Here is a 24,980-nt window from a genome sequence, read left to right on the forward strand (position 1 = left end):
ATTTGAGGGGTTAGCGGCACGGCTCCAGCTCATGCAACAGACTTCCCCTTACCAGTCCTGACACTGCCACCCCACCCCGTGCCAGCCTTGAGCTTGTGAAGAGCGAGCACTCTTCAAGCTCACACTCAAGTGTTGCCTTATACTGCTCCCCTCAGAGGCATATTTCCTATCATGCAAGGCAGGATACAGCAGTACTTCAGAAGCAAGAAGAAAAAGGCAGCAGATGATGGACACAGGAAAGGGATTGTACTGTATAGGGAGATGTTGGTCAACTAGGGTGTATAGAAAGGGCAAGGGGAGATGATGGCCATCTTGGGGGGTGGGGTAGAGGGGAAAGGGAAGGGGAGATGTTGGCCAGAGGGGGAAAATATGTCTGCAACGCTGGTAATAGTGGTGGTAGGAGAGAGGAAGGGGAGATACTTACCACGTAAAGGGGAAATGCTGGCTGTGCAAACTAGGACCGAGAGGTAGAATTGGAAGCACGTATATATCTTAAAATACATGTAATTTTGTGCCCAAGCTGTTCTATAAAGGCAGATAAATGCAAGGAGCATATATAATGCCTGTATGCCTTGCCCCGACAGACAAAAACAAAACAAAACAAAAAACCAACACCAAACAACCTACGTTTTGTTAGTGAGGCTAGGGGGACATACCAAGTCGTTTCCAAAAGCCTTCACAACAAGGTCTGCAAATCCAGCCGACTTGTGATAAAGGCTGTGAGCTGGCCGCTTGCACGCAATTTCACGAGCTTGCATTGATCTCAGTAAAGCCAGGGAAAGTCTTCACTTTGAATTACCCAGGTTGCAGCGGGTTACATCATACACAGTGGGGAAAAGGGGCGGGGACGAGGGCGGAGGCAATGCCTGTCAGCGGCCCTGACAGCCCCTGAAGCTGGGCCCGGGAGCCCCTGTTAAGTAGCAACATAATAAATCCACGTTGCCGTCCCCTTACAGCTGGAGTAAACAGCTGAAATCTGTAGCTGGAGACCGGATTCATAGGAGCTCATCCAAAGATGCCTGTGAGTGGAGGGGGTAGGGCGGGGGGCAAACAATCGCCAGGGTACACTTATTACATACACAGGGGGAGCTAGGATCTGTACTTTTTATTTGTGCAAGAGACATAGCTAATACGATGGAAGGATCCTGGCCTTCTCCTACTTCTGTGTGCACTGTTTCGTGGTTTGTTAAAGAAGGGAGTATATACTCCCACCCGCTCGTGTAGTGTCTGTGCCGCTGTCTCCGTCGTGCGCCCCCCCCCCCCCCGATCTCTGGTAAGGGATTTGTTGGGAGTGGGCCAGTGAAAGTTTATTTAAAAAAAAAAAAAAAGCCATGTTGGGCGCTGTAGGACATGTGCGGGCATGCCCGGGCAAGTCTTGTTTGCAAGCCGAATGAGAGAAAGAAAGGGAGAGGTTGGGGTGTGATGGGGAGGGGTTTTTTAGTTGTTTTTTTTTTAGGGTAAACTAGTTTCGAATCCGGATAGAGAGGTTTGGTGCCGTGTCTTCTGTGCGTTGGGGTGTACTATAAATAGTTATCCTTGTAACAACAGGACTTTGGAATGAAGCCTGGAGTTTGCAGGCAGCTTGGTCACCGAGTATCATCAAATCAAAGCCTGGGTACTGGAGTTGGTGAGAATAACGGATGGGGGCACAGATTTTGATGGACAAAATAATCAAGACAGCAGAAACAGATAAAAATCCAAACCGAAAAGAAAACTTACCAAAAAATTAAATCAAAGAGGAACACACACCTCAGTCTTACTGTACATGAGAAGAAAAAAACATTAACTTCCAATTCTGTTGCAAAGACAGGATTCTGTTGTCCCCTCCTATAGTAGCAAACTTTGCAGAAGACTGTCATTCATCTTTCAACTCCTCCCTCTTCAGTTTTTATTCTGCAAGCGAACTGAGAAAGTGTGTTATGATCTGCTCTTTTTTTCATTATTTTCAGGCATTTTTGTCTGTTGGTTCTTTTTTCCTGCATAGCTTTGGTGCTTGGAGGTCTTCATGGGCTTACTATTCTGGGAATAGGCTCAAATCTGTGAGGATGGGCTGCTGCTCACAGGAGTACCTGTGGAGCCAGCCTGCTTTTTGGTCTATCTAGAGCTCAGGGTTCATTCCTCTGGGAGCTTGCTCATTTGCTGATTTATTAGAGGCTTGAGTGCAGGCTGTGGGGCCCATGTGTAACAACCCTCTGGGTATTGGGGAGCCAGCTGTGAATTATCTCCCCCATGCTCTTTGTGGATTTTTGGGGTTTGGAGTTCTTAGAGTCCTCCTGACTGGCAGCCAGAAGATTTCCAATGATGGATCATTCCCAGCAGTTTCTAAAGCAGACATCCTTTCCCTGCAGGCAGGCTGCTGCAAGCTGACAGACAGGCACTAGAAGTCTTAGTAAGTACTCCAATTATTCCCTATGGGGAAAATTGGAGGGGGGGGGGGAGTGTCTGAAAAAGGTAGATCTGAGGGTTTCTGAGGTTAGAGTTAGATTCCCCCACTTCCAAAGCACCTTTATTTAAATGTTTTTTGTCTTCAGGAAAGCTGCTATGGGTTGGTTTTGGAGCGATTTTACTGGTGGTGTCCATCTTGGATTTTTATTGATCATTTTTTCAAAATGCTTTTTTCTGTTTCAAAATCCATCATTTTGCCCAGGGCTCATCTGCAATGGTTTCCCTAGGCAAATCTGCCCCTGTTCATGCTTTTTCAGCAGACGAACAAGGTACCCAGATCAGGCCCAATCAGGCAGGTTCGTGAATCTAGCCCTAAGGGCTGGATTCTCAAAACTCGCCAGTAAAATCCAGCGAGCCGATGTAATGGCCATAGTGGGAGCGATTTTTATTTTACGGGTGATTCTCAGCATAGTAGTATGCAAATTATATGCACGCTATTTATGCGAAGAATAGAGAGTGGTAGGAGCTGTGCCTGGTGCTTGCTCAGAAGAGCAATTGCTAAGCATAGCTCCTCCCTTCTGTCAAAGTTGCTCTCCTTGCCCTGATCAACTGAGCCACAGGTCTCCCCGAGTCCTGCTGGCTCAACTGATTGACCAACAGGGAGAGCAGCAGAGGGAAATGTTCCCCCTCCCGCTTTTCCCCCTCCCACTGACACCCCACCTCGTCTGCCACTGCCTGGACCCCACACCCACAAGGACGGCAGGAGGAATGCCCTCTCTCTCCGCTGCCAGGGTCCCCACATCCCCTGACACCTGACCTCCCCACCACCTTTAAATTGAAGGTTGGCCGGAGGGATGACCAGTCCCTTCTGCCACCAGGGTACCCTGCTCCCCCTCGACAACCCACTCCCACCCCATACCGTAAGACGAAGGCCAGTGGGAGGGATGCCTACTCCTTCCAGCCGGCAGGCCCACCTCTTCAAAATGTCGGGCCTTCCCGGTGCATCCTGGGATGCATTGGAGAGGCACCTAAGGCCATGATTGGCCCAGGCACCTAAAGCCCCTCCTATGGTGAGGAGTTCTGATGATTGGCTAGTAAAATACTGGCACGCTAAACTGGTTGGAACCGGTTTAGCAACCATCATTATCGGCATGGTAAGTTTTGAGAATTTGGTCCTGAGACAAACCAGCTTACCTTCAGGAAAAGGCTGAAAACATACTTCTTTGATAAATTTCTTACAACTCTGTAACTCAGCCTACCTGCCAAGCTAAGAATCGTCAACATATTTTTTTTACTCCTTTGGACTTTATTTTCACTCCTTTCATTCCATTTGTGAATCTGCAATTGTTTCTCCCTGCTACTGTTTAACCCTACCCTCTGTGCTAATGTAACCTATTCCTCCCTTCGCCCTACCTACCTGCAGTAATGTATCTTGTACTCATTGATGTGATGTAATTACTATTCCCCATACTTCCTATGGGCCTCTTAACTTGTAAATTGCCTTGAACCTGTATTGGATAAGTGCGATGAGAAATTCAGATTAGATTAGTTATTTTCAATCGAGAAAATCCTCCTGCACTTTTCTGATCTCCTCTGGGGAAATTTCCTGCTTTCAGACAGCTCGAGTTGGGTATAGGTAAAAAAAAAAAAAAAAAAAAAGAGGTTTGATGTGTGAATTATTTGCCTGATCCCCACCACTTATGCCTACACTTCAGCAGATTTATTATATGAGCAGCACACAGGCTTATATGATCTCATAATAAGTCACCAATCTCTCTATACAACTCCTCTCTTCCTGTTTGTGTTCTATGTGGTAGTCTGGGGGGGGGGTAGGGGGGGCGGTGTTTGAGAGTCATCTAGTGGACAGAGCACTGGACCTGAAGTTTCAGGGGAAATCCAAGTCTCTCCTTATGCAGCTGATTTCTCTGGATGACTTAAGGCAAACCACATTATCTGCCTGGGCAAGCACGCAAATTGCTTTACTCTGGTTTTCCAGACTAACAAATAGGCAATTCAGAAAAATAAATTCAACATTTCAACTTTGCCAGTTTTGATTTGTCAAAGTTGAACTGATCTAACTTGTACTATTGAATTGCAGCACCCAGTCCTCAACCTATCCTTGTCGGGCTTGAAAAATACCTATTATTAGCTCCATGAGTTTTAAAAGCTATTATCATGTTCTTTGGGTTTGCAGCTTGCTCAGGATTTCCTGCACCCTCTCCACGACAGGGAGAGGCAGAGGCACAAGAAGAAACGCCTGGTTCAGAGTCCAAATTCCTACTTCATGGATGTCAAGTGCCCAGGTAATGGGAAGCCCTTCTGAAGAAAAGGAGGTTTTCACAGTAACATAGTAAATGTCCATCCAGCCTGCCATATAATCTAATATCTAGTATAGTACTCCGTTCCACTTCTCCATGCTTAAATGCTGGTATACTTAATTTCTGTCTCTCCATTGGGGCACAGACTGTAGAAGCTTAACCAACACCAGTCCTATTTCCCAACTACTGGTATTTTGTATACGTGACGTTCTGCAGTGTGAAAAAGTGTGCACACAAATGTCTACTACTACTACTAATAGTTATTTCTATTAGTATACCTAAAGATTACAGGCTCCTTTTACGAAGCTGCGTTAGCGGTTTAACGCGCGTAATAATGCGCGCTAATTTGCCAGCCACGCTAGTCGCTACCGCCTCCTCTTGAGCAGGAGGTAGTTTTTCGGGGGTTAGCGCACGCTAAAATGTTGCGTACAATAAAGCCGCTAATGTGGCTTCATAAAAGGAGCCCTATGTTCTGGCATACCCTATGGGGAATTGTTCACTAAAGAGTGTTAAGCCCTTAACTTGGACTAATAGGGATCACCACATGACAGCATTAAAGCATTCTGAGGCAATATACCTTGTAGCATGCATTAAGGAATTTTTCTGGAAGAAAGTGTAGCAGGAGCGTGGAAACATTATCCTACTAGCATGTGCTAAGTAGCATGCAATAAGCCACAAATTTTATATATGGAGTTATAAGCTGCTACTAGACACGTTATATACAGGTACTTTCTCTGTTTCTAGAGTCAGCCTTTGTTGGACATCCTCACTTTTATACTAAGGTGGCCAGTAAAAAGTCTTTCAAAACAAGACAAATTAAAATTATTTTATTTTTTTAATATAATGGTGCTGCAAGCCAACAGCAGTAACAGATGAACTGGTAGGGAAGTCTTAACATTTTGTCATTTAGGGCTCTGGAGTCGGTCATTGGCGGAAGCAATTTTGGGTGGAACTGGAGTTTGTAAAAATGTTCCATTTCCAACTCCAGCTTCAAAATAAAAAAAAAGTTATAATATATGGTAAATTTATAATTTTATACTTATTCTTTGTCCTGGATCTAAAGTTATATTTACCAGTACTTTAGATCCAGAACAAAAAATTTAAAGCCTAATATCAGTTGGAGTGGAAGTCAGTCGGAACAGAGCCAAAAAGTTTGGTGTATCCACTCTGCAGCCATGCTGTTATTTCTTGGTGAATTTAGCAATAAAATACAGCTGTTAAGCTTTTTTTTATTTTTCCTTTTCTGATGCTCGCCTTTTATTTGCTGAAGAAACAGCATAGTGGCATCTTTACTAAGGGGCGTTAAGATTTGGAGTTAGCACAGATGTGAGCACATGTTAGCTGCAAACCGAACACATTTTTTCTTCAGGGCACATTTTTTATGCAGGTTGTATGCTAGTGTAGCCAGTAGTGCATGGTAACTGCTAAGATTTAACGCTGGAGCATTCGGCGACTCCTGCTAAGTGATCCAATGTTGGTTGATTTCCAGTTACCGCAAATGCTATTTACCTAAAAAATTGTGCCAATCAGAATGTCTATAAAATGCACCAACTATATACAGCATCATGTTAAAATGGCCATACTTGGCATAACATTTAGGGGCGCTCATTTAGGAAAAAACAGGCCTAAAGGACTGCATCTAAGTTCTGCATCTCTACCAGTGCACATAACTTTTAGGAATGCCCACAATCTGCCAATGCTTCTTCCTTGGCCACACCCCTTTTGAGATTTGAACACTAGAACTGACATGTACCACTTCATAGAATGCTCCTACAAAGTTATGCGCATAACTGTTAATTAGTGCCAGTTAGTCAAGTTTCAAGTTATCTGATTCAGGGGAAAAAAATTTCAATTTGATCTGATTCACCCTGTTGAATCGATGTTTCAATTCAATTCGCTTTTAGTGACACAGCTTTTTAAGCTAAAACATTTTAAACATTTTATTTAACCAAGGCAGTCTATCATAACAAAGATAAGAACGTAAGAATTGCCGCTGCTGGGTCAGACCAGTGGTCCATCGTGCCCAGCAGTCCGCTCCCACTGTGGCCCCTAGATCAAAGACCAGTGCCCTAACTCAGACCAGCCCTACCTGCTTACATTCCAGTTCAGCAGGAACTTGTCTAACTTTGTATTGAATCCCTAGAGGGTGTTTTCCCCTATAACAGCCTCCGGAAGAGCGTTCCAGTTTTCCACCACACTCTGGGTGAAGAACTTCCTTACGTTTGTACGGAATCTATCCCCTTTTAACTTTAGAGAATGCTCTCTCGTTCTCCCTACCTTGGAGAGGGTGAACAACCTGTCTTTATCTACTAAGTCTATTCCCTTCAGTATCTTGAATGTTTCAGTCATGTCCCCTCTGTCTCCTCTTTTCAAGGGAGAAGAGGCCCAGTTTCTCTAATCTCTCTCTGTATGGCAACTCCTCCAGCCCCTTAACCATTTTAGTTGCTCTTCTCTGGACCTTTTCAAGTAGTACCGTGTCCTTCTTCATGTATGGCGACCAGTGCTGGACGCAGTATTCCAGGTGAGGGCGTACCATGGACTGGTACAGCGGCATGATAACCTTCTCCGATCTTAATCATTCCTAGCATCCTATTCGCCCTTTTTGTCGCCGCACATTGCGCGGATGGCTTCATTGACCTGTTGACCAGCACTCCCAAGTTTCTTTCCTGGGGGGGGGGTCTCTCCAAGTAATGCCCCAGACATCCTGTATTCGTGTATAAGATTTTTGTTACCGACGTGCATCACCTTACACTTATCCACGTTGAACCTCATTTGCCATGTCGCAGCCTATTTCTCAAGCGTGTTTATGTCACGTTGCAGATCTTCGCAATCCTCCTGTGTCTTCACTACTCTGAATAACTTGGTATCGTCTGCAAATTTAATCACCTCACTTGTCGTACCAATTTCCAGATCGTTTATAAATATGTTGAAGAGCACGGGTCCAAGCACCGAATCCTGCGGCACTTCACTGGTGACGCTTTCCAAGTCCGAGTGTTGTCCATTTACCCCCACTCTGTGTTTCCTATCCACCAGCCAGTTTTTAATCCACGTGAGTATTTCACCCTCGATTCCATGGCTTGCAATTTTTTGAAGTAGTCCTTTATGCGGAACCTTGTCGAATGCCTTCTGAAAATCCAGATATACAATGTAGACCGGGTTGCCTTTGTCTATCTGCCTGTTTACTACCTCGAAGTGCAGCAAGTTCATCAAGCAAGATCTTCCTTTGCTGAAACCATGCTGGCTGGTCCTCATCAGATCGTGTCCATCAAGGTGCTCAGGCCAGACTCACTGGTCTGTAGTTTCCCAAATCACCCCTCGAACCTTTCTTGAAGATCGGCGTAACATTCGCCACATTCCCGATTTGATCGACAGATTGGCTATTAGTTGAAGAAGTTCAGCTATAGCCCCTTTCAATTCCTTAATTACCCTCGGATGGATGCCATCCGGTTCTGGGGATTTATCATTTTTAAGTCTACCAATCTGCTTGCATACCTTTTTCCCCATCTTAGTTTCCCGCGTATAGCCTATTGGCTTCCAGTATGTTGTGTATATCCTCTTCGGTAAACACAGACGCAAAAAATGTGTTCAGTGGCTTCCTTCGTGGGTCGTTTCCCCTTAATATAGCAAAAGAACGACTTGAGGTTTTTCGCCTCCTTAGCTATTTTTTCCTCATAGTCTCTTTTGTCCTCTCTTACTGCCTTATGGCACCTGCTTTGATGCTGTTTGAGCTTTTTCCAGTTTTCGTCCGTTTTTTACCTTTTCCATTCCTTAAACGAAGTCTTCTTGTCTCTGATCCCTTCTTTCACTATTACATTGAGCCACGCCGGTTCCTTATTCTTTTTCCTCTTGGATCACTTGCCGATACGCGGCATATATAGATTTTGCACCTCAGTGACTGTGTCCTTAAAAAGGTAAGATGCTTGTTATAGCATCTTTACAATGCTTATCCTCTTCTTAATCTTCTCCACCATGAGTCTTATACCTTCGTAATTCCCTTTTCGGAAATTCAGCGCCGTGCCCGTCATTCTGGATCGATTTTCGCCCCTGGGTCCAGGTCAAAGCGGATCATATTGTTATCGCTGGTTCCCAGCATCCCCTCTACATCTACACATTGTGCTGGTCCTCGTGGTCCATTTAGAATTAAGTCCAGAATTGCGTTTCCTCTTGTATTCTCCTTGACAAGTTGTTCCAGGAAGCAATTGCCTACAGCATCCAGGAACTTGGTCTCCCTACCGCTGCTGGAGGTGCCTAGGTTCCAGTCTGGATAATTGAAGTCACCCATGATAACTGTGTTGCTTCCCTTGCAGTTGCATTTAATTTTTCCATCAATTTCTGTGGACTGCCCTGGGGGTAGATGCCGATCTTCGTTTCCGTTCCCGGAATTTTGACTCATAGAGACTCCAACTTATTTTTCGTATTCTCTCCGGTAGACTCAATTCCCTCTTTGACGTATAGGGCAATGCCCCCACCTTTTTAAGCCACTCTGTCTCTGCGGTATAGCTTGTATCCCGGTAGCACAGTCTCCCAGACATTTTCCTCGTTCAACCATGTTTCCCTGATGCCGATGATGTCAAGATTATCTTTTTATGCCATAGCTTCTAATTCACCCATCTTATTCTTTAGGCTCCTTGCGTTCGTGTACATACACTTGAGTTTGTGGCCTGTTACTCTTACATTTCCTTCCCTCTTGTGTCCCATTCGATCTGTCAGGATTTCTGTCATGCTTATGATCCGGTGAGTCTTCCCCGCTATCATTCTGCATGGTATCCTCTGGGTATACTGGTTCTCGAACCATCAACTCTCTGTCGACGGTAGGCTTTTCCCTTCTTCTTAGTTTAAAAACTTCTCAATTTTACTCTTGATGTTGCTTTCAAGTACCCTCGTTCCGTCTCTGCTGAGGTGGAGTCCATCCTTCCTGAATAGCTTGCTTTTCCCCCAGAACGTTGTCCAGTTGCGCACAAAGTGGAATCCTTCTTCCTCACACCAGCACCGCATCCACGCATTGACTGCTTCCAACTCTGTCTGCCTCTTCTTGTCGGCCCTGGGTACCTGCAGAATCTCAGAGAACGCTACCCTCTGCGTTCTGGCCTTCAGATTCCTTCCTAGCATCCGGAACTGGCCCTTCAGTACTTCTCTGTTATAGTTCCTGTTGCTCACATTGTTTGTCCCCCACATGGATCACCACCGCCTGATCTTCCTCTTCCACGCTATTGATGATCCTGTCAATGCGGCTCACTATGTCTTGTACCTTGGCTCCTGGTAGACAGGTCACCAGCCGATCTTGTCTTCCTCCCGCAATGTGGCTGTCAACTTGTCTGATAATGGAGTTTCCTACGACAATTTCTGTCCTCTCCATCTTCTCTTATTTCTCTAGCTGCAGGTCCGTATCCCTGGTGTATGTCCATCTCTCCAGTCGTAGGTCCGTGTCCTCTATGCACTTCATCTTCCCTCATCCTGGCGTTGGCTTGCACCGGACTCATCTTCTTGTGGGTTCCCTCCGCTGTTTCCAGATCTTGCTGCTGTGTCTCCCATTTCTTCCTTGTGGTCGTCCTCCAGATGGTCCTCACTCTCTGTATGTGTATCTCGGCAGTTCCACTGTTGCTGGTGATTTTCCACGGCCTCCCTGTATGCCTCCTCGATGAACTTCTCTAACTCCTGGACTTCTTCCTCGATGGTTTCCTCTGTCTTGATGTTCTGTGCATCCCTGTCCTCCTCCTCCACTGTTCGAAGTGCTTCCAGTTCCAGTATTCTGCCCTCCAGGAGTCTGACTTGTTTCTTCAGGCTCTCCAGTTCCCCGCATGAGTGCATACATAAGACCGCCTCCCAGAGGGGCTATGCAGAAAACTGGGTAGTTCAACTTCCTGCTTCTGTCTGCTGCTTCCTTTGCTGCCTGTTTGCCTGTCTGCTGTGGCTGTCCTCTGTGTCTGCTACGGTTGCCCTCTGCTGTCCTTGCTTGTTTGTGTGTCCTCTGTGTCTGCTGTGGTTGCCCTTTGTTCTCCTTTGCAGTGACTTGTCCCTTCTCAAGGCCCTTCGCAAAGGCACTCTCGCTAAGGCGAGTGCCTTTAATGCTCGCCTTTGCTTGCCGAACAGCTGAGCGCCGTTGGCCCCTCCCCTTTTAAGGGGAGCTCCAGTGGATGATGTTGAGGTGGGCGGAGCTAACTCTCACCGCTTACCCCTTGCACTCTCTTGCCTTCTCTCCCCTGATGTTTCTCTCCTGTCTCTCCCCTGTCTCCTCTCCTGGCTTCTTTCACAAGCCTCTACTCGATTGCCATTGGCCCCTCCCCTTTTAAGGGGAAGTTACGGTGGATGACGTTGGGGGGTGGGTGGAGCTAACTCGCTGCTTGCCCCTTGCTTTCTCCTGCTGTCTCTCTCCTGCTGTTTCTTTCCTCTGACTCCTCTCCTGGCTTCATTGGGACTTCTTTCTTCGGGAGGGGGGGTTAAATCACAAAACCAATACTGTTTATTATAGAATTTACTAGCCCACTTATTGAATTGAGAGTATCTATGTGGTTTACATTTTGATCTGATCTAGTATGGCTATTCTAGTATGGCATTTTTTCTTAAAATGCTCTCTTCCATTTTTATCTTTTCTGTCTGTTATCCACTCAAATGTAACTCTTTCTTTATTCCTTTTCACTTTTAATCTAATCAACTTTCCAGTGTAATAGGTGAGACATTCTAGACCAGGGATGCCCAAGTCCGGTCCTCGAGATCTACTGGCAGGCCAGGTTTTCAAGATATCCACAATGAATATGCATGAGAGAGATTTGCCTGAACTGCCTTCTTGGTATGCAAATCTCTCTCATGCATGTTCATTGTGGATATCCTGAAAACCTGGCCTGCCAGTAGATCTTGAGGACCGAACTTGGGCAGCCCTGTTCTAGACACAAGGGTTATTTCCCTTTAGTCACATGGCTGCAGAAGGAATCTACTCTGGATGTTTCACTCTGCCTCTGTAGTAATTCAATGTGCAGTTTAGCACCCTCTACAGGGTGTTTTGTTTTGTTTGTTTGTTTCCTTTCTTTCTGCATGCATATATGCAGTTGTGTGTTCTGCTTTCCTCATTTTATTGTTTTAATTTAATTTGATTTAATTTCATCCCTTTTTCAGGTAATTTAGTGCTTGGAGCAATTTTAAAGCTCTGTCTGCTTGAGAATTCAGACTTCGGTCTGTAACTGACAGGCAGATTCATCTGGGTACCTGTTGGCCAGCCTGAATAGTTTTCTCTGGAGCTCAGAGCCATCCTTGAGGTAGTCTCACCTTCTCTTAATCAGGGGTCAAGCGCAGGCTGTTAGGCGCCCTTAGGAGACTCGGCAGTGTCTTGCAGGGTGCTGGCTGCGTTGTCGCGCCTCCACCATTTCCAGTGTGCATCCGATGCTATGTTTGGGAAATGTGAAAAAATCATGATTTCGGTGGGAATTTTGTGATGGCGGCCATCTTGTATTTTTTCGATTTTATTTTCTAAAGTTCCCTGCTTCTTCAAAACTGCAAGTTTTGCCTGGAAACTTGCTGGGATGAAGTCCTTGGGCTCTCTTGTAAATTCTTACCAATACTGTGCAATTTTAGTGCTTTTAGAGCATTTTGGCGCCATGTGTCATGGGGCGGGGAGGGCACAGCTTCTGGCTTAACCTTTCCTCTGCTGAAGTAGGTGAACAAATGCTCAGATAGTTCAGCGGGGTGCCTTTCATGTGTTTTGAGGCTAAACAAAGCTGGTAATTCCCTCTGCCAGGCTGCGGACCCTACGCAGCCTCAGAAAAGATCAGTTTAGCCACCTTTGGAACATTTTTTATATTTTTGTGCTCTGGATTTCGGACCACTGTTTTTTTACCCCTGCGCAGTCCCAGTACACCTACATGGCGTCTCTCAGTGCCATTACTCCTTTGGACACATTTTAGACTCACCCCGCCGCTATGCTTGCGCTGCTTGACCCTGATCTGGGGGATACGGATGCATATCATTTGCTTGCTGACCCCTTATTTACAGATGCAGCACTTCCCGGGATGGAAGATCAGGGACTGTGTGCTGGATCTGTGGATCCCTTTGGGGTTTTGGGAGCCTGGAAATGCTCTTGCGAGCTTGTGCCTATTTGAATTTGTGGCTTTGACAGACCTTCTCTCTGAATCTTTACAGGAGGTCTTTTGGTCTCTCAGCCAGCTCTGGCTACTTCTTCCGCCTGGCTTTGTGGTATATATTTGCTACCTTCCCGTGCTACCCTGATATGTGCGGACTAGTAGGGTTTAAGTCTTTTTGATCTGCTTTGCATCTTTTTCTTATTTTTTTCAATTAAAGTTCGTTTTTAATGGCTTGGGTGCCATGAGACCCCATTGTGGTGGTCTTCTGCCAGAGTAAAGGAAGCAGTTTCTGCGGAGCCGGACTGTAGCTTCAAAGAAAAACTTTGGTGGGCCTGCTATGTTACACCATTCTGCTATGTTACACCTTTTTCAAACTCGGGGTCCATCCCCCTGAGAGCTAGCTTGCCTTCTGACCTTGTCAGAGGTTTAAGTGCAGGCTAGGTGCATCTCTCGGGGTTTCAGGGTGCAGGCTGCATTTCCCATCCCTGGTCACGTGGAGAGGTTCCAAGGATGCGGAGGTTTCGGTTGGGGTTCACCGGACTGGCAGTCCGAAGATCTTGAAGCTGGGTCCTTTTGGAGCATTTCAGAGGCAGAAAATTATTTTCCTCCAGCTGACAAACAAGGCACCTCAGTGACTGTGAGTACATCTCCATTATTTCCTATGGGATGTGACAGGGTAGAGTACCTGTTACTGGCCAGTGGAGGGAGCCTGAGCATCAAGAGGAGAGATGGTTTGCATAAGGGCTGCTGGGAGCTGTCCACTCACCCTGAGTGGATTGTGGTGCTGAAAAGGACAGTTCCAAGGCAGCAGCAAGCTCAGAAGGTAAGAAGCTCTTTCAGGAGTTGGGTTATCCTTGTGGGGAGGAATGCTGGCCTCTGGTCTAATTCCAGATAAGCTCTGAAGGCTTCTGCTGACCAGCATTGATAGGGCACCAGGTGTAGCAGAGTAGAGTGACCAGGCTGACCAGTCCTGACAGGGGGGATTGTTGTAGCGGGGAACAGAAGCCCTGTGGTGGGAGGTTCTACAGCAGGGGTCTTAAAGTTCCTTCTTGAGGGCCGCAATCCAGTCGGGTTTTCAGGATTTCCCCAATGAATATGCATGAGATCTACGTGCATGCACTGCTTTCAATGCATATTCATTGGGGAAATCCTGAAAACCCGACTGGATTGTGATCCTCAAGGAGGGACTTTGAGATCCCTGTTCTACAGGGACCTATACACCGGCAGAGGGAAGCCCAGTGATGGGAGGGTCCACGGGGACCTATACACCGGCAGGAAAGAGCTAAAGAGTAGCTGGAGGGCCTGGAAGAGCCTGGAGTTGAGGAAGTGGCTCAGGCTTGATGAGAGGCGGAGGGACCGGTGAAGAAAGATCTAGGTAGTGGGGACCCAAGAGGCCAAGGAATAAGGAACTGGTAGTAGCCCCACTAGAAGCAGCTGGAAGAGCTGGCAGAGTTCAAGGCTAATGGGGTCAGGCGGCTGATCGGTGGTGACCAGCAGAGAGACCAGTGTCACCAAGAAGACTCCCAGGTGAAGCAGCCTGAGAGACCCTGGGAGCATTGGCCAGGATCTAAGGAGAATCTGGCAGAGGGACCGGCTTGGACGGTGGCAACCAGTGGAGGAATCTGAGGTACCATAGGGAGTGGTGGTGTCCAGGACCAGTGGGGACCAGGAAGGCTGGCAACCAGAGTGACCGGAGATGACTAGAGTGAGGGACCGGTGGCAACCAGAGGGACCGGTAAAAGCTGAAACGATCTTTGGCAGTTTGAGAGACCAGGAAGGCTGTTTGAAGAACAGAAGAGGTATAAGAACGGTGCCTGGAAGACCAGAAGCACCTAGGACAGGAGAAGTGAAGGGCAATGACCATTCGACCCATTCACATGGGAGCATCGGGGGTGGTCTGAAAAACATGTTTTTAAGGGATTCTGAGGGTAGGATTCATGTCTCCCCCCCCCCCTCCAAACCCCAAGTCACTATTTTTTTATATATTTGAAATTTGTTTATTTTTGGCGCAAATTCGCTGGCGGTAGACATCCTGGATTTTTAGCGATCTTTTTTTTCTAAGCTTAAATTCTGCCTCAAACCCCTTGATTTTGCTTAAAATTGATAGGGATGGACTCCACAGCCCCTAATCTGTCAAACATCTAAGAATGTTATAATGCCCCTGTATCGCTCCATGGTGCGACCTCTTCTGGATATTGCATTCAATTCTGGTCTCCTTATCTCAAGAAAGATATAGTGGCTCTTGAAAAGATTCACAGAAGAGCAACCAAGATGATAAAGGGGATGGTACTCCTCTCGTATGAGGAAAGAGTAAAATGGTTAGGGCTCTTCAGCTTGGAAAAGAGATGGCTGAGGGGATATATGATTGAAGTCTACAAAATCCTGAGTGGAGTAGAACGGGTACAAGTGGATTGATTTTTCACTCTGTCAAAAATTACAAAGACTAGGGGACACTCGATGAAGTTACAGGGAAATACTTTTAAAACCAATAGGAGGAAATTTTTTTCACTCTGAGAATAGTTAAGTTCTGGAACACATTGCCAGAAGTTGTGGTAAGAGCGGATAGCGTAGCTGGTTTTAAGAAAGTTTTGGACAAGTTCCTGGAGGAAAAGTCCATGGCTGTTATTGACAAAGTCAGGGGGAAGCCACTTCTTGCCCTGGATTGGTAGCATGGAATATTTCTACTCCTTGGGTTTTGGCCAGGTACTAGTGACCTGGATTGACCAGTATGAGAATGGGCTACTGGGCTTGATGGACCATTGGTCTGACCCAGTAAGGCTGTTCTTATGATTGCGCTGAATTACCTGTGGAGGAGCGTCCGTGTACCTTGTGACACAGAGCTGGGGAAGGAGGCGGGAGCTTCGGGCCTTGCCTCCTCAGAGTCCTTGAGGGCTGAGGAACTGGCATGGGTCTGGGCTCTAGGCAGAAAGTCCTGCCCAATGTTCTCAATATAGAAAGCCAGGGAGATGTGGGCTCACCTTGCCACCAATCTGCGCAGACAGGCCGCTCAGGTGTTCCTTCTGCCGAAGTCCTTCCTTTTGATGTAACTTCCTATTTCACGAAACAGGAAGTTACCTTAGCTGGAAAGGCTCTGACCGAGAGAAAGCCTAAGCGGGCCTCTGCAAAATAGATTGGCAGCAAGGGGGCTGGCGCCAGTGCTAATGAAATAGCAAGTCCAATTTTTTTCTAAAAACTAATTGATTGAATCAATTCCATCAAAGTGAATTGGTGAATCGATTTGAGAATTGGGCACTTCTAGTGTCTACTAGGTGTTAATTGCCAATTATCTATGCCAGTTGGCTTGTTAAACAAATTGTGTGTGCAAATTGGCTGTGTGCAGAAAATTGCACGTGAAGCTTAGGACGCCTTGTATAGAATTTGTGGCTTAGTGCATGCTACCTAGGACATACTAGTAGGATAATGTTCACGTCCATGATATGCATTATTCCAGAAAAAATTCCTTAATGCTTACTAACAGGTATATTTCCTCAGAATGATTTAATGTTGTCATGTGGGGAACCCTATTAGTCCGTGTTAAGGGCTTAACACTCTTTATCAAACAATTCCCCATAGGGTATGCCAGAACATAATCTTTAGATATAGAAACCTATATAGACCTACCAGGGCTTCAGTTCACATTTCTTTACATTTTGCTGAAGGTGCATCCAGCTGAGAGAGTTAACACCCCTTAATTCTGGCCAAATGGGCTTGGGGAAAACCACATGTGTGGTGTTTGGATTCACCAAGAAAGACAGGGTTAACCTGGTTCACTGATTAAGTTATTCAAATGTTCATGGTGGTTTCCTGAACATAAACCCTATTGGTGCATGAGGGCAAGGGACATTAGCATTTGCGCCCGCTTAAGAAAAACAGGAAAAAATGCAGCAGGTTTGCAAGCATATCAGGTATTGCATATTGTGTGATTACCTTAGAAAGAGCTGATAGGGAAGTCACTCCCAAGCAGGGTTAGAGGCTGGCTTCATTTTTTTGATCCTGCTGTTTATGGTCTTATTTTGAGTTCTGGGGAGAAAAACAGGACTGTAATCCATGCATGCAGTGGGGTGGGATCAGGACTAGATCCACTTTGTCTTGAAAAATCCAGAGCTGATTGCTCACCCCTTGTTCCTTACTCAAGAGAATGTAGTATGACCAGCCTAGCTCACTGTTCCCTTGTAGAAAGAACAGTGTAAACACCATTTGCTAACTGCATTGTTTCATGTCTTCAGGCTGTTATAAAATCACAACTGTGTTCAGCCATGCTCAAAGCGTCGTGCTATGTGTTGGCTGCTCCACGATTCTCTGTCAGCCAACTGGAGGCAAGTGCCGCCTCACAGAGGGTAAGTCTCTGATGACACAGCAGGAGAACTTTTTTGCCAGTACACTTCCTACAGACAGAGGGGGTAGTTTTATAAAATCGTTTTCACATGTACATGCAGGGCTGTGGAGTCAGAGTTGGAAGAAGTTTTGTGTGGAGTTGGTAAAGATATACTGACTGATTCCAGCTTCAAAATAAAAAGTTACATTATAATGTATGGTAAAATTATCATTTAATACTTTAAAATTTGTCATGGATCTAAAATACTGGGAAATATAGGTGATATCTACCAGTACTTTAGATTCAGGACAAAAATTTAAAAGCCTAATATCAGTAGGAACTGAAGTCAGTCTAAGTTGAAGGTTTGGTATATTGACATTACAGCCTTGCGTATATGGCCATGTTCACTTCTAAATAGATTCTTATAAAATATTGACTGGTGTAAAATAGAGAGCTGCACATGAATAGGGTGGTAGGAATCCCACAGGGATCCCTCCATGGTTACAGGAATTCCACGGGAATGGAAATAGTTCTTGCGAGATTCCTAATGGAGTATACCTGCTCAGGGTCCTCCAAGATGTTCAAGTACCACCTTCTCCTCTCTTCAGTAATTAAGGGTTGCACTTGGCTCTTCCCTTAACCGGCATCTCTCTTCAAAAGGCTGCGGGCTGCATTCCTACATGCTGCTGGCGACTGACCTGGAAGCCTTCCCTCTGATGCGTTAAATGACTGTTAAAGAGGGAGACTTTTTGGCCATGGAGGGAGTGAGAAATTCTGCATGGTGGTGAGGGAAGAGGAGAACTGTTGGGATATAGAGCAGAGGGAGAGAGAGATGGTGCACAAGGGGAAAAGAAGAAAGAGGGAAAATTGTTGGGCTTGCGGGTGGGCAGGAGGGAAGAGAGAAAGAAATGCTGTACAGAGGGGGTGAGGGAGAATTGTTGGATGTGGTGGTGGAGAAGAGGGAGATAGAGTTGCATGCCTTGTACAGAATAGCATGTAGGCACGGATCTCCATAATTACATAACATTGATACTGCATGCATCTTTAGTAGACCTCCCTGACCTGCCCATGCCCCATGGTCATGCCTCCTTTTGAGTTACACATTATAAGATCTGTACATGGATCTTTATAGAATAGAGCTTAGCAAGATGCGTGCACAAATCCAAAATTTTTGTCAAATAACGTCAGTGGTGACCCATCAAATGAGCGCAGGACAATTGCGCACAGGGACAAGTGCACGCATGAACAATTGCAGTGGTGGATACTATTTTGTGTTTTTGAGGGTTACAAAGTAACTCTCTTTTGAGGGGGGGGACCCCCCCTACACTTTTAAATATTCACTTGCTATCTAGTGTTAGGGTAAGGTTTATATCATGATTATGGGAACCATAATCATGATATAAACCTTACCCTAACACGAAGGCCCTGATTTGCTGAGACTTCTTAGGCCCCATCCCTTGGGAGGGGCTTGAGGCACCTCAAGCCCTTCCCAAGGGACGGGGCCTGAGGAGTCTCAGCAAATCAGGGCCTTCCAGATTCACGGGCCACAATTGTCGGCCCGTATTTGTCAGAGCGCAGTTGTCCTGCACTCATTTGTCGGTGTACCAACATCAGTAAATTGATAGCGCCCAGTTATTGATGCCAATTGGCTCATTAGCCAATGTAGTTGCACATGTATCTTAGGATAGTGGCTAAGATACGTGTGCAGCTAAATTTGTGCGCCATTTATAGAATCCGAGTGTTGGTTGTAGACGACAGCAGATAAAACAATTTGGCCTATCCAGTCTATCCATGTCCTCTGTTCCTGTCAAGTTTCAAGTTTATTTAAAATTTCTTATACCGCCTAATGTAATGTAATGTAATGTAATTTATTTCTTATATACCGCTAATCCGTTAGGTTCGAAGCGGTTTACATAAAATACATTAGGTCTAATAAAATTATAAATAAGATAGGTACTTAGAAATTCCCTTACTGTCCCGATCAAGCCTTCTAGGCGGTGTACAAAAATGCCAAAACCCTACACCAAATTAATTTACAATATAAACAAAGACAAATCGGGGAAAATGACAAATTTTTATAGACATTGACGAACGGGAACGAAAGGGAAGAAGGGTTAGAACCACAATTGATAGAAAAGGAATATTCAAGGAAAAGGGAAGGGAAACTGAAGGTTACAAAGGCATCGAGGAATAAAAATGTCTTTAACTTCGCCTTAAAATTGGCAAGACTTGTTATTTCGCACAAGTGATTTGAGATACTGTTCCAAAGAGAGGGGGCACTAACGGTGAAAATTGTAGCCCTCATTATACTGATATTTCAGCGAGGGAATAGTAAGAAGGTTGTGAGCTGTGGACCTTAACGTCCTAGTTTGATTATACGGAATAAGTAAATTGTTTATAAATTCAGGTTGGTTATTTGCTCTGGTTTTAAAATTAAGTAAAAGAATTTTGTAGGTGATCCCATGTTCTATTGGAATCCAGTGAGCTTTCTGTAGAAGGGGAGTGACATGGTCCCTGCATTGCTGGTGCCCAGCAAATAAGATTCCTGGTTCATATCACTTAGAGCAGTTGCAACATTTGACTTGTGTCCCTAGTTCACTATAGCTGAACAGGTAAGAAACCCCCATAGAAGTACAAGTAGAAAAAAAAAAAGAAGAAAGTGACTTTGGGTATGCTGTTCTATATTTTAAAAAAACTTCTACTCTGCAGCTGGAATGTGCAACTACAATGCTATGGCATAAAAACTCAGGCAAATGTTCTGGATGCATGCTTCTTAACCTCCCAACAGTCAAGGGATTTTGTACCCGCCCCCTTCCCCACCATTATCTAGTGCCAAGGGCCTACTTTTTAATCCATCAGCTGGCCACTGGTGTCTACAGATGGCCCTGCACCTGAGTTGGTTGTCAGTTTTGTTTATTCTTTCAGTCAAATTTGCATACATTGCACAAAATCCAGAATGCTGCTGTGCATTTAGTTTTTGATATAAAGAAATCAAATCATGTTACTCTATACTATAGACATTGGCTGCCTATTGGCCAGGGTTTGGTTTAAATTTGGGACTCTGTCATAAAACCATACATGGTCAGGCACCTGGTTACTTACTAGAACAATGTACATTTTTTAAGGCGGTCCGTCAACTAAGGATAACTTCATTGTTTGTGTTCCCTTCAGAACAAGGATGTCTTTACAATAAATTTTTGCATTGAACAATTGCATATCAGGCTGCTAGATGGGATTCGCAACTGCGTATTTTGTTTGCTTTTTCAATTTCATATATGCATTTCCGAAAACTATTAGACATCTCTTTTTGTAAAATTCTTAGGAAAGTAAGGAAGATAATATTTCTTTTTGTCGTGTGGTGTACAGTCTCTTGATAATGTATAAACTGCATCGATCTGGAAGGTATTGCGGTCTAGAAATGTATTTTAATATAAAAATTTGTTTTTCCTTTCATTTCAGGCTGTTCTTTCAGAAGAAAACCGCATTAGTTATCCTTGAAATGAGACGGCAGAGCAAAAAAAAAAAGGAAAGGAGCGTCTTCAATTTATTCCTCACCCTAAGGGTGCAAACCTAATCTTTACTTTCTTTCGTACTGAAGTTTTGACCTGAACATCTGAGATTAGGACAAACTACTTTCCTATGGAATGACAAAAAAAAAACCCCTCCTGACTGCATGTTTTTTCTAAAGGTCTTAATTATAGTATGATCTTCTGTAGATTTGCCAATGTTCAGGAAAAAAAGGATGCAAAATACACTTCCCCCTCCCCAGTCGCGGTTTCCCTACTCGCAATTTCACATAATCGTGATTTTTTTTGGGGGGGAGGAGGGAAAAAGAAACCCCATATTTTTGTCTTCCCCCCGGGATCCTGGCCTTACCTGGTGGTCTAGCTGGTTTTCGGGGCAGGAGTGATCTTCCCGTAGTCTCGAGAGACTACAGGAACTCCCCACAGCCATTTCCTAATGGCTATCTGCACGAGGCAGGAGCATAGGAAGATCGCTCCTGCCCCGAAAACCAGCTAGACCACCAGGTAAGGCCGGGATGCCAGGGGAAGACGGAATGGAGGCGGGGGTGGGTGCGGAGATGGTGCGGAGATGGTGCGGTATACAAACCTAAGGTTTAGTTTAGTTTAGTTTAGAGCCGGATATTCGCGGTTTTCCGCCATTCGCGGTTCGGTTCTGCCCCTATCCCCGCGAATAACGAGGGAGAAGTGTAGCACTTAACTTGAATTACTGCATTGTAAATGAATTTGGAAAGCAGAGGGAATTATTGCTAATCATTTTCACAATAACGAAGGTTTTCTGGATATATTATCCAGTTTTTGGACCCTATCTATACATGTTTAGCATTATCCATTATTTGTTATAAAGTGCATTTAATGCAGCGTGCTTTGTGCTGGATAATGCATGATAATGCTATTTGTAAAGAGGGTTCTTGGCTTGAAAGCACCGTAAAGACTATTTATTCTGTTCTGGAATTTCTCCACCTGCACATAGGTGCCACATGCTGGCAACTTGCTATCCGTCTGCATGTATTCTCTGCTTAAATAATGGTGCAGAATTTTAGAAGAGACATCAAGTCAGTATAGTGGATAAAGATGTCCATATTATCGAACAGGATCTGCTGATTATATACCCTGTTCTAAAATTCACAAGAAATGGACTTTCATTTGCTGGCTTCATGCAGCATAGAGCTTCCATTTTACAATATGCACCAAACGTTTGTTTTGAGGAGACACTGATCAAAAACCACGATCACCCAAACACCCAAAAAAAGACCAGCATCCACACACTTTAATACTCCAAAACAAGATCTAAGAATTAATGTTTCAAAAAGTTATATATAAATGAAAGAGGAGTGAACCAAGAATGGGAGGAGGGAAAGGACCTCAGATGCCAAGGATTTAACAACCATATAATAAGATACTTCTCTCTGGTTGTAATCTTTTACAGGCTGAATATAATCATTGGTCACTCCACTCCACCCAATAATATTTGTGGTTAAACGTTCATCACACTATCCAATATTTAATGTTTGATGTGCAATATACCACAAGTTCATCATAATTTGTAAATGTACCAGGCAGCAGTTATCTTAGTGTAGATGTTCCAGCTGGAGTCCGTTTTACCAGTGGCTTCTTCAGGAGAATTCATTGCCTGTACCTAGGAAAAAAAACCTGCATCCACTCAAAAAAAAACAAACAAACAGTAAAATCATCTATCCCCTCAAACAATTTTTGTGTGTGTTTTGAGTGATTATGCATATGTTACAATATGAACATTCCTATGCTGCCACAAGGATAGCTGTGTAGGGGAGGAGCCGAACAGTTACAGCAGAATGCAGAGAACCAGAGGCTGCCTGTTCAAATCCCAACTGTAGTTGTTTTTGATTACATTTAATTGTGAGCTCTCTATTGACAGAAAAATACCTACTGAAACTTCCTTGCTCCTTCCAGAGGAGACCTGCTCAATCGGAGCACCTTTTTTTAACCTGGACATGCTAAGTACCACGACTAAATAACATCCTTTTTTTTTTTTTTTTTTAACTACATGAACATCCTTTCCCCTTCAGTAAGTGGAGTTGGACATCCATCTTTTGGCCACTCCCTAATCCCATATAAAATATGCCCAAACTACACCCCCTTGTCATATGGGTGTACTGCAGTTTTAGACATCCATATTCTGTCTTTATAAAATCGGGGTTTGGACGTCCACACACTATAGGCATCTAAATGCTGGCTTTCAGACATCCAAAACAGGAATATAACTTCTAAATGACCACCATAGCTGTGGTAGGTCAGAAGAAAGGTTTCTCTTCTCCAGCATCCTGCCTCCAATAGAAACATGATGGCAGATTTATACAAATGCTAGAAGCCTAAGAAATAAAATAGGAGAGTTAGCGTATATAGCACTGAATGATGAGGTAGATAAAATAGGCATCTCAGAGACCTGGTGGAAGGAGGACAATCAATGGGGCACTGTATTACCTGGGTACAAATTATATCGCAAGGAGAATAGATCAAACTGGAGGGGGGTTGCGCTATATGTTAAAGAGAGAACTGTGAAAATCCTAGAGATCCAAGATGGCCGTTTCTACTACTATCGCTATTTACTATGCTGAAAAGAAGGGGAAAAGGAACTGGTGGAGCCTCCCGACAACCTGAGATCCCTTCGAGTAGCACAATCAATGAAATTCTGCGGCGCCTTACCGGAGGTTTGGAGCTGTCTGGGAATCATCTGCTGCCGGCGATGAGTGACGCCGTAGCGGACGATTTGGGTCTTGATGCTACTCTTGAGCCCAGACCACAGAGTCCCGCCCCCACAGCCACAGCAAGCAAGCTCTCCACAGGATTTGAGCATGTCCAAAGAGGCAGTGCTCACTGTCCATCTGAGGGCTTATCTTTGGACTCAGCGGGGAAACCTGTTTCCTTGGAGCTACCTGTGGCCGGAAGATCAATGGAGGAGCTGGTACAAGGAGTATTGGACACAAAACCAGCAACTGGTAAGACTGGAAAGGCACTGCAAGATTTTCCCTTATTGGTAAAACCCCCTGAAGTTACTTTGGAGAACATCTGGGACTTAGTTGCAAACCTGGGGAAAACTCTTTCCCCACAGGTTGAAGAGATAGAAGGAAAATTAAAAGTGCAGAAAGAAGAAATATTACAGTTGAAACAAAAAATTAACTAAGGTAAAAGTGAAACTCAAAAAATGACTATAGAATTGAAAACAATTAAAACATTTTCAAGAGATACAAGTTAAAGATAGCAACAACATAGGGAGAAAATTAGAAACTCTTGAAAATTATAATCACTCTAACAACTTGCGGATATTAAATTTTCCTAAAAATCCTATGACAACTCTTTGAGATATGTTGAAGAGAGATTTCCTGGAAGTTCTGAATGTTCCAGAACAATCATTACCCCCTTTTGTTAGGGTATATTACCTTCCAGATAAGAAAAGCCAGGAACAACCAGATCAAGAACAAAACTATTAGGACAAGCCTCTTGATGTTTCCAAATTGTTGGAAACCTCAGAGGAAATAATTGTGAAACCAGCAACATTATTAGTAACAGTCGCTTTAGCTCCTGATAAAGAATGGATAATGAGGTTATTCTGTAAAAATAAATTTAAAAAAATTTTTGGACAAAAAATATTGATGTTTCCTGATGTCTCTAAAGATACTCGGAAAAGAAGGTGAGAATTTTTGTTGATGAGATCCGCAGTAACATCTATTGGTGGAGTTTTTTTTCCTACGCTACCCTTGCAAGTGCATAATTAGATATAAATCCCTTAAATATGTTTTTGAATGATCCATCCCAGTTGACTGGATTTTTGTCTTTTAAACGCCTTGACAAAGAATAAGTGATAACAACTCTAAATGAAGATAAACTCCCACCATTATAGGTTGTGTTTATTTTTTTCCCTTGACTTAAATATTTCTTTATTGAGCTTTGTCACTTGATTGAATCTTGGACCCTTACAATTGAGGACTTCAGAATGATATAAATACTGTTATTTCTTTAATTTTGATTTAGTGTCATTTTGATTCACACTATTGGTATGTTTAATTTCTGTCAATCTTTCTGTTCAAGATGAGTATGCTTGGAAATTGTAATTGAAAATTAAATAAAGAATTAAAAAAAAAAAAAAAAGAGAGAACTGAAATAAAATAAACATTCTGCATGACAGATAGCAGTATGGAATCCATATGGATAGAAATTCCACGTGTGAAGGGAAGGAATATAAAGGTAGAGTTATACTACCGTCCCCTGGGAGAAAATGAGCAAACAGATGAAGAAATGTTTTCAGAGATTAGGAAAGCTGGAGAATTGGGCAACAGTATAAAAATGGGTGATTTCAATTACTCCAACATGGACTGGTTAAATGTTACAT

General features: G+C 44.1%; 1 protein-coding gene and 1 long non-coding RNA gene across 2 annotated transcripts; both read left to right on the forward strand.

The window, feature by feature from the left end:
• The first annotated feature begins 864 nt into the window (after window positions 1-864).
• Window positions 865-20,778, forward strand: LOC117364551 (40S ribosomal protein S27-like). The gene is made up of 4 exons (XM_033953840.1): window positions 865-1,021; window positions 4,580-4,688; window positions 17,002-17,112; window positions 20,550-20,778. Exons 1-4 carry the CDS (start codon window positions 1,016-1,018, stop codon window positions 20,576-20,578), a joined length of 255 nt encoding a protein of 84 aa, XP_033809731.1. The 5' UTR covers window positions 865-1,015; the 3' UTR covers window positions 20,579-20,778.
• A 328-nt stretch (window positions 20,779-21,106) lies between these two features.
• Window positions 21,107-24,780, forward strand: LOC117365864. Its single transcript, XR_004540464.1, has 2 exons — window positions 21,107-21,163; window positions 21,222-24,780. It is a non-coding gene; the product is annotated as an uncharacterized LOC117365864 (long non-coding RNA).
• The last annotated feature ends 200 nt before the right edge of the window (window positions 24,781-24,980 follow it).

Source organism: Geotrypetes seraphini, chromosome 8 (genome assembly GCF_902459505.1).
Source record: "Geotrypetes seraphini chromosome 8, aGeoSer1.1, whole genome shotgun sequence".
Lineage (NCBI taxonomy): Eukaryota > Metazoa > Chordata > Amphibia > Gymnophiona > Dermophiidae > Geotrypetes > Geotrypetes seraphini.